This window comes from Hemitrygon akajei, chromosome 6 (assembly GCF_048418815.1).
Source record: "Hemitrygon akajei chromosome 6, sHemAka1.3, whole genome shotgun sequence".
NCBI lineage: Eukaryota > Metazoa > Chordata > Chondrichthyes > Myliobatiformes > Dasyatidae > Hemitrygon > Hemitrygon akajei.
In genome coordinates, this window is record NC_133129.1 from 119,722,902 (window position 1) to 119,740,827 (window position 17,926).

Genomic DNA, 17,926 nt, shown 5'->3' on the forward strand with positions numbered 1-17,926 from the left:
TAGTTGGGGTTGACCATGGATATTGCATCTTGGCTGTCTCACTGATACTGAAACAAGGGCAGTACAATATGGAGAGCAAGCTGTTGCTCATGCAGCAGGCTCTCCCCTCTCCACGCGGCTGATGAATCTAAAGAAACGGCAGAAACTGATACATTTTGGCTGGAGTAGCCAGTCAGCATTGAACAGAACGTAGGACTGCCTTCTGACTCCATCTTTGATTTTTCCTCAGGGTTTCCTCCTGAAGCCTTCCCTATGAGGGGCTATAGCCACAAGGCAGCAGAGGTTTGAGATCAGAATTTTCCTTCTCATAAATGAGCTATCAACCATGGCTGACATCTGCTCAAAGGTTTTAAGGTGCCAGTAACCTGCCTATGACCCTTCTCATGTCAGTAGAAACAGTTCCACCGGATTTAGTAGCTAAGCCACACATGAAGGCCAGGAGTTGTCAGAGGCTATTTGAAGCACAAAACATTGGGAGCTTATCCCCATTACCACCTCTCCCCACCATGACAACATTAAGGAACTCTACAAGGAACACTGGCACAAGAAAGCAGCATCTATTAACAAGGACCCCCACCATCTAGGCCATGCTCTCTACTTGCTGCTGCCATCAAGAAAGAGGCACAGGCGTCTGAGGTCCCACACCATCAGGTTCAGGAACAGTTATCATCCTTCAACCATCAGGCTCCTGAACCACCATGGATAGCTTTACTCAATACTAATCTGCTTCCATAAACTATGTTCTCACTTTCAAGGACTCTACAACTCATGTTCTCAATTTTATTTATTTACGCAGTTTATCTTCTTGTACACATTGATTTTTTTCTTAGTTTTTGTTTGTGTAGTTTTTCATTGTGTTGTATTTGTTCTACTGTGAATGCCTGCAAGCAAATTAATCTCATGGTGTATGGTAACAACATGGTAAGAAAATGTATGGTGATGTGCATGTACTTTGATAATAAATTTACTTTGAAATTTGAGGGCACCTTTCACCAGGTTCAAGGACAGGTTCTATAATGCTGTTCTAAGTCTCTGGAGCAAACCTCTTGTACCATAAAGATGAACTCTTGACTTTACATCTACCTGGCTGTGGCCCTTGCACTTTATTTGTGTACCTGCACTGTAATTTTTCTGTATCTGCAGTGCGATTTTCTATATGCTTTTTTTGTCATTTTATACCCTCTTGGCATACTTATGTATGGAATTGTATGTCTGGGTGGTGTGGAAATCAAAGCTTATCATTGTATCACAGTGCATGTATGATTAATAAAAGAATTCCCCAAGACCATAAGACAAAGGAGCAGTATCAGGCTACTCAGCCCATCAAGTCTGTTCTGCCATTTAATTATGGCTGACCTATTTTCCCTCTCAGCCCAAATCTCCTGCTTTCTCCCTGTATCCCTTCATGCTCTGACTAATCAAGGATCTATCATCATCTGCCTTAAGTGGAGGGATGGGTTGGTAAATTTGCTGATGACACAAAGGTTGGGGGTGTTGTGGATAGTGTGGATGGCTGTCAGAGGTTACAGCGGAACATTGATAGGATGCAAAACTGGGCTGAGAAGTGGCAGATGGAGTTCAACCCAGAGAAGTGTGAGGTGGTTCATTTTGGTAGGTCAAGTATGATGGGAGAATGTAGTTTTGATGGTAAGACTCTTGGCAGTGTGGAGAATCAGAGGGATCTTGGGGTCCGAGTCCATAGGACGCTCAAAGCAGCTGTGCAGGTTGACTCTGTGGTTAAGAAGGCATACGGTACATTGGCCTTCATCAACCCTGGGATTGAGTTTAAGAGCCAAGAGGTAATGTTGCAGCTGTATAGGACCCTGGTCAGACCCCACTTTGAAGTACCGTCCTTAGTTCTGGTCACCTCACTACAGGAAGGATGTGGAAACCATAGAAAAGGTGCACAGGAGATTTACAAGGGTGTTGCCAAGATTGGAGAGCATGCCTTGTGAGAATAGGTTAAGTGAACTCAGCCTTTTTTCCTTGGAGTGACAGAGGATGAGAGGTGACCTAATAGAGGTGTATAAGATAATGAGAGGTATTGATCGTGTGGATAGTCAGCTGCTTTTTCCCAGGGTTGAAATGGCTATCACAAGAGGACACAGTTTTAAGGTGCTTTGAAGTAGGTACAGAGGAGATGAGAGAGGTAAGATTTTTACGCAGGGAGTGGTGAGTGCGTGGAATGGGCTGCCAGCGGCGGCAGAAATGATAGGGTATTTTAAGAGTCTCTTGGATAGTTACATGGAGCTGAGAAAAAACAGAGGGCTATGGGTAACCTAAAGAAAGTACATGTTCGGCACAGCATTATGAGCCGAAGGACCTGTATTATGCTGTAGGTTTTTTTTATGTTAAATATACCCAATGACTTGGCCTCCACAGAAGTCTGTTGAAACGAATTTCACAGATATACCACCTTTTCCGTAACCTACGGCACCTCCTTTATCCCAGCTCGTGAATGGAGGCTATATTCCTCTCAGACTAAGTAATTACGGAGGGGGGGAAGAGCCTCACTCGCTCCATCGACTCACTCCTCACCCAGTTCCTCGCCTCTGACCTGAGTGCGCCTGCGCAGTCCGCCCGGTTACTATGGTTCTCTCCAGCATGGCGGCCTCCTTCCTCGGACCCCTGCGTGTCCTTGGCGGATCCCTGTCGCTTCGGAACCTGGCAAGAGTCGCCGGGGCCGCCGTGCGCTTCGGCCACTACAGGCACCTGGGGACCAGCCACCGGCTGCTGGGTGAGTAATGGCAGCCTGCGCTGTAGGCAAATGGAGGGTGCCGGGGACGGCGGGACAGCCAAGGGCGGCGATTTAAACATAAGGGAAAGACGGGCCGCGGGGGCAAGCTAGAGCAAGGATGGGTGCCCCCAAGGCTGACGGGGATTGATACGGGCTGTCCAGAGGAGTTGGGGCGGCGAGGTATATTCCCTGAGGGTGCGGTGCTGTGGGTGGGGGGCGACTGTTGAAGTCTGGGGACCTAGAACATCGTGGTCACTTTGGTAATGTAATGGGCGACGGGTGATACATAGAATAGAAACTTGTACATAATTCACAAACACCGTCATTGAGCTGTGTTCACTTTAAGAGACGGTGTCTGACTTAATGACGTCAGAGTAAGGCGACTGTTTTTGGTAAGTTGGGAATGGAAGTGGAGGGCTGTGGTTTTTATTAATCACATAAAACCACTCTCGTGTATTTTTACAAAATCCTACAATTATATATTTCTTGAAAGGTGTACTTGCTATACAGGAGAATGCAGTGACGAATCCTCAGCATATTTGCTGAGGTATTTTTAGGTTGGTTTAATAATCTAATAGAATAGAACATAATTTTATTCTCATTGTTCAAGACAACGAGATTGCGGTGCTATACCAGTCTGTGCAAAACAGATATTTACAATGCATGTGGTATGGCTAAATTTTTTAAATATCCCATATTTATATGCAACAAGTGACCGATAGCCCATGACACACAAAGGCCAGGTGTAGCATTATTCAGCTGCACAGTGGCTCTCTGAAAGAAGCTTTTCCAGTGTTACTATCTTGGCTAATGGGCTTCTATATCTGCTAATCGATGTTAGGAGATTGAACAGGCGTATTGGGGATGGGATGGGTCTTTAATGATATTACAAGCATGCCGTAGGGCTCGAAAGTTGTAGATTGTATCTAGCTCCAGTAGTTGAGTCTCAGTGATGTGCTGAACCATCCTAATCACTTGTTGGAGTGCTTTGTGATCTATTTGCTGCGGTTAGAGTATCACACTGTCATTCCATATGTTAGTGTGCTCTCTATCGCACATCCGTAAATGGTCAGCAATATTTTGGGGTGGATTAGCTCTCTTTAAGCAGCTCATGTATTATAGTCACTGTTGTGCCTTCCCTACTACTGAGGTTGTGTTGATGGACCAAGATCAACCTGATGGCATGGGACAAAAGTTGCAGTTGAATCTTGATGTGTGGCTGTTAAGGCTTTTGAATCTTCTACCTGATATATAGACCATAGAAATCTACAGCACATTACAGGCCCTTCAGCACACAATGTTGTGCTGAGCACGTAACCTACTCTATAAATTGGCTAGAATTTCCATACCGCATAGCCCTCTATTTTTCTAAGCTCTTTTGTATGGGGACAGATTGAATAAAACAGGTCTCCATTCCGTGGAGTTTAGAAGAATTCCCATTCAAGGTTATTGGTACTATGTAATGGGACAACGTAGGATATAAATGCCATGTAAATTAGCTTTTCTTACAGCAGGACTGAACATTGCAAACATGAAAATGAAACATAAATTAGACATAATTTGCACAACACAATAAACAAAATAACAAGTTTAGGGAAGTTGTGTTTCTGAGATATCACCTTTTGTAGATGGTGCAAAATAGTGTCAAACTAGACATCACCTGTTGGATGTCTCTTGTCGTTTTGATGTGTACTGCAGTGTGTAAGCAGATGGGAAAGGGATTTATTAAAAACTAAAGAGAAAGGAATAAATGCTTGTAATGAAAATGTGGGCTCTTGGGGAAAGAGCAGCACAGAGTAAGTGATAAAAGTTTGTAAAGGGTTAACACGGTCAGTTAAATATAGCAGCCTGTCTTTCTGTAAAAAACCACTGATGATCAACAGATGTGCTCAGCCATGCTGAGCCATGTTTCTTATTGGAGTTAGACAGTGTTTCAAGATCCTTGTTTCTTTGTGCAGTCATACACATAGATAAGATGGTTCCAGCCTGTTCTGTTTATGTAGCCATTATACCGATTCTGTAATTTGTCTCTCGGTACTGTCAAGTACATAGATAAGTCTGGCTCCAGCTTCGTATGTGTGGGGGTATCTGAGCAACTATATCCCTTATGTAAGGGGAACTGTTAGTTAGTTGGCGGACTGAGCAGCAACAGTCACTGACTGTTCTCGTTTGAGCGACTTACTGAAGTGCCCCAGAGGCTTTGAATAAAGAGTTTGTACTTACATGGTCTCTGAGTGACTTTATCCGGAATCAGCTTCCACATAAGTGGTTTCTTATTGTCAGGTGTACTGAGGTACAGTTGAAAGAATTTTGTATGCCATCTATACATATAATTTCACCAGCAAACATGAGGAAATCTGCAAATGCTGGAAATTCAAGCAACACACACAAAATGCTGGTGGAACACAGCAGGCCAGGCAGCATCTATAAGGAGAAGCACTGTCGACGTTTCGGGCCGAGACCCTTCGTCAGGACTAACTGAAAGGAGAGATAGTAAGAGATTTGAAAGTAGTGGGGGGAGGGGGAAATGCGAAATGATAGGAGGAGAGTGGTGGTAGAGGGGAATTGGTTAGGACCAAAGGAGAAATTATTAGTTCTATTATTATTAGTTTCCTGTCTAGCGGAATTAGTTCTTACTCGCAATAATTTCTCCTTTGGCTCCTCCCACTTCCTCCAAACCAAGGGTGTAGCCATGGGCACCTGCATGGGTCCCAGTTATGCCTGCCTTTTTGTTGGCTTTGTGGAACAGTCCATGTTCCAACTCTATACGGGTATCCATCCCCCTCTTTTCCTTCACTACATCGACGACTGCATTGGCGCTGCCTCCTGCACGCGTGCTGAGCTCGTCGACTTCATTAACTTCGCCTCCAACTTTCACCCTGCCCTCAAATTTACCTGGTCCATTTCCGACACCTCACTCCCCTTTCTTGATCTTTCTGTCTCCATCTCTGGAGACGGCTTATCTACTGATATCTTCTATAAGCCTACAGACTCTCACAGCTACCTGGACTATTCCTCTTCCCACCCTGTCTCTTGCAAAAATGCTACCTCCTTCTCACAATTCCTCTGTCTCCACCGCATCTGCTCTCAGAATGAGGCTTTTCATTCCAGGACGAAGGAGATGTCTTCCTTTTTTTAAACAAAGGGTCTTCCCTTCTTCCACCATCAACTCTGCTCTCAAACGCATCTCTCCCATTTTCTGCACATCTGCCCTCACCTCATCTGCCTGCCACCCCACTCGGGATAGGGTTCCCTTTGTCCTCACCTATCACCTCACCAGCTTCCAGGTCCAACATATAATTCTCCATAACTTCCGCCACCTCCAATGGGATCCCACTACCAAGCACATCTTTCCCTCCCCCCCCCCCCCCGCTTTCCGCAGAGATTGCTCCCTATGCGACTTCCTTGTCCACTCGTACCCCCCCCCCATCCCTTCCCACCGATCTTCCTCCTGGCACTTAACCTTGTAAGCGGAACAAGTGCTACACCTGCCCTTACACTTCCTCCCTCACCACCATTCAGGGCCCCAGACAGTCCTTCCAGGTGAGGCGACACTTCACCTGTGAGTCGCCTGGTGTGGTATACTGTGTCCGGTGCTCCCGGTGTGGCCTTTTATATATTGGTGAGATCCAACGCAGACTGGGAGACCGTTTCGCTGAACACCTACGCTCGGTCTGCCAGAGAAAGCAGGATCTCCCAGTGGCCACACATTTTAATTCCACGTCCCATTCCCATTCTGATATGTCTATCCATGGCCTCCTCGACTGTCAAGATGAATCCACACTCAGGTTGGAGGAACAACACCTTATATACCAGCTGGGTAGCCTCCAACCTGATGGCATGAACATTGACTTCTCTAACTTCCGTTAATGCCCCTCCTCCCCTTCTTACCCCATCCCTGACATACTTAGTTGTTTGTTTTTTTTCTCTCTCTCTGCCCATCACCCTGCCTGTTCTCCATCTCCCTCTGGTGCTCCCACTTTCTTTCTCCCGAAGCCTCCTGTCCCATGATCCTTTCCCTTCTCCAGCTCTGTATCACTTTCGCCAATCACCTTTCCAGCTCTTAGCTTCATCCCACCCCCTCCGGTCTTCTCCTATCATTTCGCATTTCCCCCTCCCCCCACTACTTTCAAATCTCTTAGTATCTTTCCTTTCAGTTAGTCCTGACGAAGGGTCTTGGCCTGAAACGTCGACAGTGCTTCTCCCTATAGATGCTGCCTGGCCTGCTGTGTTCCACCAGCATTTTGTGTGTGTTGATATACCACATCAGTACATCGAGGCAGTATAAGGGAAAAGCAATACAAGAATGCAGGATATATTGTTACAGTACCTTGGACCTATTGGAATGCTTTTTCAAAGAGGTGGCATAGGCAGTATGTACCAAATGGGGTCCCTACATCATTCTCTGTTTCAAATTATTGGGGCACTTTATAATTGTTATGGCATTTAACTTAAAAGTATTCAGAACGAGAATAAACAGTTTTAGTCAAGTGCCGTGCCATTACACGTGTGGGAGAAAAAATATTTGTGCTGCATCAACTTGTATTCATATGGATTAGAAAGACTGAAGATGATGAAACAGAACATGAGATCTGCAAACAGCTTGCCAAACTGGGCAATGATTGTTGTTTTGTTTCTCTATGTTCTCCTAAAGCAATTTTAAGGTCAAAATTGCCACTTCATAGAATGTTTCTTGGAATACTGCTGGCCCAAGGGAAGAAACATTGCTTTAGTTTTAAATAAATGACGCAATACGATAACAAAAAAAAATTGAAGTACCACTCTAATGTACTGCTAAAGACAATTAAATGGGCAATGTATAGTTGCAAGAAAAAGTTTGTGAACCCTTTGCAATTACTTGCTTTTCTCCATTAATTATTCATAAAATGTGGTCTGATCTTCATCCAAGTCACAATAATAGACAAACACAATCTGCCTAAACTAATAACACACAAACAATTGTATTTCTTCTCATCAATGCTGAGCACACCATTTAAACAATCACAGTCTAGGATCAAAAAGGTATGTGAACCTCTGGGGTAATGCCTTCTACAGAAGCTATTTGAAGTTGGGCATTCCAATTAATGAGCTGAGATTGGAGGTGTGGGGTGTAGAGGTGTCCAGCCCTATTAAAAAGACATACAAAGTCAGTTTACTGATAAAGCCTGCTCCTCTCAAGAAAGATCTGTTTCAGTGCACCGTGCCTCGATCAAAGCAACTCTCAGAGGAACTTAGCAGCGGAATTGTAGAGATGCATGAAGTTGGAAAAGACTACAAAAGCATTTCTAAAGACTCGAGTGTTCATCAGTCCACAGTAAGAGAAATTGTCTACAAATGGAGGAAATTCAGTACTGTTGCTACTCCCTTGGAGTGGGCGTCCTGCGAAGATCACACCAGGAGCACAACATGCAATGCCGAAGGAGGTGAAAAAGAACCCAAGGGTAACAACAAAAGACCTCTGGAAATCTCTGGAACTTGATATAGTCTGTTCATGTGTCCACTATGAGAGAAATACTGAACAAGAATGGTGTTCGTGGAAGGACTCCATGGAGGAAACCACTACTCTTCAAAAAAAAAACTGCTGCTTGTCTCAAATTTGCAAAACACCACCTGGATGTTTTACAACGCTTCTGGGAGAATGTTCTGTGGACAAATGAGACAAAGTTGAACTTTTTGGCAGAAATACACACACACTATGTTTGACGGAAGAAGGGCACTGCACACCAACACCTCATCCCAACTATGAAGCATGGTGGAAGGAACATCACGGTTTGGGGCTGCTTTGCTGTCTCAGGGCCTGGACAGCTTGCAATCATTGAGGGAACAATGAATTCCAAACTGTATCAAGACATTTTTCAGGAGAATGTCAAGTAGTGGTACGTCACCTGAAGCTTAATAGAAGTTTGATGATGCAACAAGACAATAATCTGAAAGACAAGAATAAATCAACAATAGAATGGTTTAAAAAGAAGAAAATTTGTGTTTCAGAATGGCCAAATCAGAGTCCAGACCTTAACCCATTTGAGATGCTGTGGCATGACCTGAAGAGGACTGACTGAAACAGTTTTGTATGGAGGAATTATCTGAAACTCCTCCTCGCTGTTGTGCAAGTCTGATCAGCGCCTACAGGAAATGTTTGGTGGAGGTTATTGCTGTTAATAGATGTTCTAACAGTTATTAAATATAAGGGTTCACATATTTTATCCAGCCTGGGTTGTGAATGATTAAACAGTGTGTTCAATAAAGACATAGGCTGGCTGGTGGTGTAGTGGCATCAGCGCCGGACTTCGGAGCGAAGGCTCCCGAATTTGAATCCAGCCGGCTCCCTTGCACACTTTCCGTCCGTGCTGGGTTGAGCGTCGAGCTAGCAACTCGGCCTCAGCCTGCTAAAAAAACGCCGTCATGAGGGCATCCCGATGACTCCACTCGGAGTTAAGGGCTTTCTTCTTCATCTTCTTTAGTAAAGACTTGAAAAGTACAATTGCTTGTGTATTATTAGCTTAGGCAGACTGTCTATTTTTGTGATTTAAAATGTGGTCTGATCTTCATCTATGTGTAATGCAGAAAACTAGGTAATTGCTAAGGGCTCACAAACTCTCTTGCAGCTGTATCTCCAGTTATCTATAAAGAGAAAGGTAGCAAATCTTCAGAAATAAAAATGATGAATACGCATTCAGGTGACATTCAAGGCAGGGAAGAATAAAAGAGAATAGAAAATATTAATAGGAAAGGTAATTAAGATCTTTTTTCAGATTACATTCCATTTCAGTTATTGCAGTGGTTTTGAAGGACTCTTGGGAGGCATTTTTCTTCCCACAAATATTTTACCACAACAAGATCAGAGTTATAAACTCAAAGTACACTGCAGATGCTGTGGTCAAAGCAACACGTACAACACGCTGGAGGAACTCAGCAGGTCGGGCAGCTTCTGTGGAAATGAGCGGTCAATGTTTCGGGCCGAGACCCTTCGTCAGGACTGATCAGAGTTATCTAGGACCTTATTTGATTTCTTTTTAAGACATACAGTGGTGCTAGAAAGTTAGTGAACCCTGTAGAATTTTCTCTCTTTCTGCATAAATATTACCTAGAATGTGATCAGATCACGTAAGTGCTAAAACTAGATAAAGAGAACCCAATTAAATAAGTAACACAAAAAACTTGTTCATTTATTTATTAAGAAAAATGATGCATTACAGTCGGCCCTCCTTATCCACGGGTTCCGCATGCGCGGATTCAACCAACCGCGGATCAGGAAAACCCAGAAGTTCTCTCTCCAGCACTCGTTGTTTGAGCATTGTTCGCCTATTGCCTCATACGGTCGCTACTTTGTTTCTGTGAAAAAATGGCTCCTAAAAAGCAATTAAGTGGTCAAAGCAATTCCTTAAAGGCTAAGTGTAAAGTGCTATCTCTCGCCGAGAAAGTAGAAATCTTAGCTCTTTTGAAAAGTGGCATATCGCTTGCCAATGTGGTCCTCAGCCCTCAACCTCCACAGATCCTGACTTTAGTGTTATTGAGCCTCCTCCAAAGTGTCCTTATTCCCTAAATACAGTGTAACAACTATTTACATAGCATTTCCATTGTATTGGGTATTATAAGTACTGTAATCTAGAAATGATTAAAAGTATTACTCGTTGTTTGAACATTGTTCGCCTTGCATCTTGTTCGTTTGCTATTTGTGTTGTGAGTGGGAGGAAGGGGTTTAAAGCTAGTAAGAGATGGCGGCTAGCTATGTAAAGCACTACAGCCTCAAGAACTTAAGATCACGAGAGAATTGGGATCGGCTGATGCCGAGGTGACATCAGCGTTCCCAGAAGAGCTACAATGGTTGCGTCTGTATTGAACATGTACAGTCGGCCCTCCTTATCCGTGGGTTCTGCACGCGTGGATTCAACCAACTGTGGATCTGGAAAACCCGGAAGTTCTCTCTCCAGGACTCATTGTTTGAGCATGTACAGACTATTTTTTCTTGTAATTATTCCCTAAACAATACAGTATACCAACTATTTACATAACATTTACATTGTATTAGGTATTATAAGTAATCTAAAGTTGATTTTAAAGTACAGGCAGTCCCCGGGTTATGAAGGAGTTCCATTCCTGAGTCCGTCTTTAAAACGGATTTGAAGTCAGAACAGGTACATCTGGTATTATTTAGCGTCAGTTAGTCAAACGTTTGTCTTAGTATATACCGTAGATTCCGGACTACAGAGCGCACCTGATTAAAAGCCGCAGGCTCTAATTTTAGAAAGAAAATCAATTTTGTACTTGTACAAGCCGCACCGGATTTTAAGCCGCAGGTGTCCCACATTGTAATGTGAGATATTTACACAGAAAGATATTACACGTGAGGATTTTTTAACTTTTAATTAAATCCGTATGGTAACATAAACAAATACATATTGCAAATGCTTTTTTTCGAACCGTGCCTATAACACGGTTACTTTTAAATATACATACGTATCGGTAACTCACAAATTACGTTGCGTATACTTTTTTACTGAACAGTGCACGAACAACATTCCAATATCTCCTAACGACTGGTAAAAAAATATATACTGCAGCCTACCAGGAAAAGTTATTGATCGCCTTTAACTTAAAAGCAGCGTTTTCGCTCGGGTCTAATGCGCTCGCCCCCTCCTTTCTGTTTATCGCAAACCGGTATTTTCCCACAAGACACGGCGAAACTGGATGTGACGTCATAGCATTCCGGGATGTAGTACAGAAAACAAATATACTTAAAACACTTCTAACTTTAACTAGAAAATACTAACAAATGAATTACTAAGCAAAAATATTATAAACTAAATAACTGCCATAAAGGCAGCACAATGCTTTTCTTCGAGTGTTTTCCATGTTGATGAGGGTGAGTACAAATGACTGATTTACAATAATTTAATTGTGAAAGTGCGCTTGATTTATCGTACAATTTCATTGGACCTCTGTGAACTACTCATCAATTTTATTGGTCTACTGTTACGAGGCAAAATGTTTTTGGCGGCATGAAAAAAAACCATGCATTAGCCGCACCGTAGTAAAGGCCGCAGTGTTCAAAGCTGTTCAAAGCGTGGGAAAAAAGTAGCGGCTTATAATCTGGAATCTACGGTAGTATATATTTTACCTTTCTATGCATATAAAACACTTAAGAAATGTATGTATTTCAAATATCAAACCACTGCGTTGCTTAGTAATAATTGTAGCTTTCATCGGGGCAGGGCCTTTCACATTATCTATTAAAATTGTTCCGATCGTTGACGGACTGTAGCCTAATGCTTTTCCAATGACTGATGGTGTTTCACCTCTTTCCGATTGCTTTATTACTTCCACTTTATTTTCAATCGTGATCATGATTATTTTTGTGAACAGAAACACTGCGGATTCAGAGCTCCGCTGGGTCCTAATGTCCACCACACTGAGAGTGGTTAAATAAGGGACGTGAGCATCCGCGTTTTTTGGTATCCGCGGGGGGTCTCGGCACCAATCCCCCCCATGGATAAGGAGGGTCAACTGTTCAGACTTTTTTTTCTTGTCATTATTCCCTAAACAATACAGTATAACAACTATTTACATAGCATTTACATCGTATTAGGTATTATAAATAATATAGAGATTATTTAAAGTATACGGGAGGATGTGCATAGGTTATATGCAAATACTATGCCATTTTATATAAGGGACTTGAACATCTGCGTTTTTTGGTATCAGCGGTGGGGAGGGTCCCCGAAAACAATCCCCCGTGGATAAGGAGGGCCGACTGTATTACATGTATTTGTTGGAAAAAGAATGTGAAGCTTTGTTTTTAGTAACTGGTGTGACCCCTTTGTACAGCAATAACTTTAACCAAACATTTCCAGTAATTGTTGATCAGTCCTGCACATCATCTTAGAGGAATTTTAGGCATTACCCCTTACAAAACTCTTTAAACTCTGAGATGTCAGTGGGTTTTCAGAACATTTCTATAGGATTAAGTCCAGGACATTTTCTCTTACTGTGGACTGATGAACTCTCAGATCTTTAGTAATGCTTTTGCAGCTTTTTTCTGCTTCTTGCATCTCTACAGTAATTCTCTTAAGGTCCTCTGAAAGTTGTTTTGATTAAAGCATGGTGCACATAAACAGATCTTGAGGTTCAGAATCAGGTTTATTATCATTGGCATGTGTCGTGAAATTTTTTAACTTAACAGTGGCAGTCCAATTCAATACATAATATAGACAAAAAAATAAGTAAATCAATTACAGTATACATATATTGAATAGATTAAAAATTGTACAAAAACAGAAATATATATTTAAAAAATTGAGGTAGTGTCCACAGGTTCAATGTCCATTTAGGAATCGGAGGGCAGAGGGGAAGGAGCTGTTTCTGAATCGCTGAGTGTGTGCCTTCAGGCTTCAGTAACTCCTACCTGATGGTAACAGTGAGATAAGGGCATGCCCTGGGTACTGGGGGTCCTTAATAATGGACACTGCCTTGCTGAGACACCGCTCCCTGAAGACGTTGTGGGTACTTTGTAGGCTAGTACCCAAGATGGAGCTGACTAAATTTACAACCCTGTGCAGTAGCCCTCTTTCCCCCCCCCCCATACCAGACAGTGATGCAGCCTGTCAGAATGCTCTTCATGGTACATCCATAGAAGTTTTTGAGTATCTTTGTTGACACACAAATCTCTTCAAATTCCTAATGAAGTATCATTGCTGTCTTGCCTTCTTTATAGCTGCATCGATATGTTGGGACCTGGTTAGGTCCTCAGAAACCTTGACACCCAGAAACTTAAAACTGCACACTTCCTCCACTTCTGATCCCTCTATGAGGACTGGTATGTTTTCCTTCATCTTATTCTTCCTGAAGTCCACAATCAGCTCTTTTATCATACTTACATTGAGTGCAAGGTTGCTACTGTGACACCACTCCACTAGTTGGCGTATCTCACTCTTGTACGCCCTCTCGTCTTAATCTGAGATTCAACCAACAATGGTTGTATCATCAGCAAATTTATACAACTATGCCTAGCTACAGTCATGGGTATAGAGAGAGTAGAGCAGTGGGCTATGCATACACCCCTGAGGTGCACCAGTGTTGATCGTCAGCGAGGAGGAGATACAGAGGCCCACGTTCTGTAACTTCTCAATCAGGATTGTGGGAATGATGGTGTTAAATGTGAGCTATAGTCGATGAACAGCATCCTGACATGTGTTGTCCAGGTGGCCTAAGGCCATGTGTAGAGCCATTGCTGTTGCGTTTTCTGTTGACCTGTTGTGGTGATCGGCAAATTGCAATGGGTCCAAGTCCTTGCTGAGGCAGGAGTTCAGTCCAGTCATGACCAACCTCTCAAAGCATTTCATCAATGTAGATGTGAGTGCTTCTGGGTGATAGATATTAAGGCAGCTCACATTATTCTTCATGGGCACTGATATAATTGTTGCCTTTTTGAAGCAAGTGGGAATTTCCACCCATAGCAGTGAGAGGTTGAAAATGTCCTTGAATACTCCTGCCAGTTGGTTGGCACAAGTTTTCAGAGCTTTGCCAAGTACTCCATTGGGACCTTCCACCTTACGAGTATTCACCCTCTTTAAAGACAGTTTAACATTGGCTTCCGAGACACAGATCACAGGGTCACCGGGTGCAGCAGGGATCTCCATAGCTGTAGTTATATTCTCCCTTTCAAAGTGGGCATAGAAGGCGTTGAGTTCATCTGGTGGGAAGCATCGCTGCTATTCATGCTTCTGAATGAATGACTGGCTCTGCTAGAAATCAGGCTTTGTGTGTCTTTTTTATATGGTAGGGCAGCTCTACAACCCACACCTCCAGTCTCATCTCATTGATTGGAACACCTGACTCCAAATAGCTTTTGTAGAAAGCATTACTGCAGAGGTTCACACTGTTTTTGCAACAAATACATGTAATATTGGATAACTTTTCTCAGTAAATGAATGAAGTATAATGTTTATCATATTATTTATTTAATTGGGTTCTCTATCTAGTTTCAGGACTTAAGTGAAGATCTGATCACATTTTAGGTCATATTTATGCATAAATAGAGAAAATTCGACTTTCTAGCATCACTGTATACACATCCAGTAGATACAATTCAATAAATATTCTCACCCCCCCCCCCCACCCCCGTTATGGACATGATTGCATTTTATTGCTGATGTTAAAAGTATATCATTGGTTATTCTTGGAACCTTGCATTATCTTACTGGTTAATAGTGTGAATGCAAACATTTAGAGGCTAATTTTCTGTAAATGCCTTTAAATTAATCTTTGAGACCTAAATTCAAAGAAGGGAGAAAGAAATTACCAAAGGTCCTGATTGTCATGTCCATTAAGAACATAAGAAATAGGAGCAGCAGTAGACCATCTGCCCCAATAAGCTTGCACTGCCATTCAGTAAGACCATGGCTGATCTGGTCATGAACTCATCTCCACCTACCTGTCTTTTCTCCATAACCCTTAATTCCCCTACTATAGAAAAATTTATCCAACCTTAAATATATTTACTGAGGTAGCCTACACTGCTTTATTGGGCAGAGAATTTCACAGATTCGCCACTCTCTGAGAAAAGGAGTTCCTCCTCATCTCTATCTTAAATCAGTCTCAGCTACCAGTGGAAACAACTTTCCTGCTCTATCTTATCTATACCTTTCATAATTGTATATGTTGCTATAAAATCCCCTCTTGTTCTTCTGAATTCCAGTGAGTACAGTCACAGCTGACTCAATTTCTCCTCATAGTCTAACCCCCCTCATCTGTGGAATCAACCTGGTGAACATCCTCTGCACCACTTCCAAAGCCAGTATATCCTTCCTCAAGTAAGAAGACCAGAACTGCACACAGTACTCCAGGTGTGACCTGTACAGATGCATTGAAGGCTAACAATCCATTTGCCTTCTTGATAGCCTGCTGCACCTGCAAAACAACCTTTTGTGAGGTCTCCCAAATCCCTTTCCACCTCTGATTTTTGTATTTTCTCCCCAGTTTGAAAATAGTCTAGCTTTTCCTCCTTCTATCAAAATGCATGACCATACACTTCTCTATACTACATTCCATCTGCCACTCTGCCCATTCTCTCCAAAAATGTGTGCGTGTGTGTATGTACGTGTGTGCGTGCGCAGAGTGGATACTGGGTAGTTAATTGGGGCAGATGCTTATTTGTGACGATTCTTAAGGATCAAAAACTAATTGACAAAATTACTGGGATTCCCTTTATTTATTTGGGACACTATGCCACTTAATTGGGACAGGAGACTGTTGGCGAGCAGTTTCCAATTAGCATCAGTTGAGTTCACATGTCTGGCCTTTAATTACTACGCCATGCTTAGAGTGAATAATTTTTAAATAGCGGCAGTCACTTGTGTTTGCATTCAAAAACGGAGATTTTTGTCACTGATATTTGGCAAGAAAGCAGTAAGATAATTCAGTATTGTTTTGCTCACTGTGGGTTCAAGCATTCAGGTTTGTAGATGCCAGAAACTGACGGGAGTGAAAATGAAACAATTTCACAATTTCAATAAGTTTGGAACTACAAAGAATTTGAAGGTTTAGACAATCATTTTGATGTATACATACATCTGTATAAATATACATACATACATATATATTCACATGCACTTGTGTGCGCACACAGTTGATTCTGGTTAATTGGGAGATAGTGGCACCAGAACATTTTGGCCCAATTAAGCCACTGGCCCCGTTAGGCGGTTTCATGGATACAGTCGGCCCTCCTTATCCGCGAGGAATTGGTTCTGGGACCCCTCGTGGATACTAAGATTCGCGGATGCTCAAGTCCCTTATTCAACCTGTCTCAATTCGGTGGATCTTAGGACTCAGCGGAACCCCAGACCTTATTTAACCTGTCTCAGTGCGGTGGACATTATGACCTGGCGTCAGAGCTCTGAATCCGGGGGATGTCACGTGATGACGTAGGATCGAGACGAGGAAATCCAGCTCTCCTGTAAAAAACCAGTAAAATAATGTTTAAGTGAAGAAAAGTTAGTAAATACTTTTTAAAAATTACTTGTAATCTACTCAGGATTGTCTTAAGATATGTCTCCTAAACAGAAGCAGAAGAAAACTACTACTTTGAAGACAACACAAGTTGGAAAAGAATCAAGGCCGGCCGCCATGTAAGAGCCTCGGGCTCAAGTGTATTTTACCTCCGGCGATACAGAACAGGAAACTGCGGCAACATCAACCGTTTCCAAAAAAAAAGAACAACAGGAATTGCGCATGCGTGAAGGAAGGGGCATGCGCAAACACGAGCAACCCAAACTACAAATCCCAGCTATGATCGGAACTGAAAGTGAAAGTGAATATGAGGTGGAATCAGATTCTCTGGATAAATCAGACGAAGATGAAGAGACAAAGAAGAGCAACAGGAAGAGGTTGGAGGTGATACTGGAGACATAAATAAATCTTTGGTGCAAATAATGCATGAATTAAAAGTAATAAAAAATATATTAAAAATATGAAGATTACGTTTGATAAAATGATGAAAAGACAGGACAAAATGGAGAAGAAAATTAAAAACTTGGAAGAAATAACAGGAGACACCATTGATAGAGTGAATAAAATGAAAGATAATATTTCTGCCTGGACATCAGAAAGAAAACGGTTGTTGGAAAAAGTGGATGTACTTGAAAATTTTAACAGACAAAATAATATTAAGATTGTTGGACTTAAAGAAGGTATAGAGGGAGAGGATCCAATAAATTTTTTTCAAAAATGGATTCCGGAAATTTTGGAAATGGAAGAAGGAACCCAGTTCATTGAAATTGAAAGGGCTCACAGAGCCTTAAGGTCAAGACCTCAAGTTGATCAAAACCCACAATCAATCTTGATAAAATGCTTAAGATATCAAGATAAAGAAAAGATCCTGAAGGTGGCTACCCAACGTGCCAGAAAGAGAAACGGGCCATTGATGATAGAAGGGAAAACAGTTCTTTTCTATCCTGATATAAGTTATGACCTTTTGAAGAGAAAGAAGGAATTTAACCCAGCGAAAAAAGTTTTATGGGAAAAGGGTTATAAATTTATATTGCGCCACCCGGCAACCCTGATAATTTTTTTGGATGATTATCGGGATGTGGAAGAATTTGCACAAGAACTCCCAAATATTCGCTAACCACAGCCAAAGATTTAAAAGTGAAACGGATTAAAGATGAAGACAGGGACAGTGAATGGAGTTGATGG

At 42.2% G+C, this 17,926-nt stretch overlaps 1 protein-coding gene across 2 annotated transcripts in view; it reads left to right on the forward strand.

Annotated features, from left to right (window-relative positions):
* The first annotated feature begins 2,571 nt into the window (after positions 1 to 2,571).
* Positions 2,572 to 17,926, forward strand: part of pdhx (pyruvate dehydrogenase complex component X) — a 231,935-nt gene continuing 216,580 nt past the window's right edge. The window contains exon 1 of one of the 2 annotated variants that reach the window (XM_073049131.1): positions 2,572 to 2,737. In XM_073049131.1, coding sequence (XP_072905232.1) covers positions 2,590 to 2,737 — 148 coding nt within the window. In that variant the 5' untranslated portion in view covers positions 2,572 to 2,589. Of the gene's footprint in view, positions 2,738 to 13,469; positions 13,551 to 17,926 lie in introns of those variants that run through there. The other variant, XM_073049130.1, reaches the window with a different exon arrangement.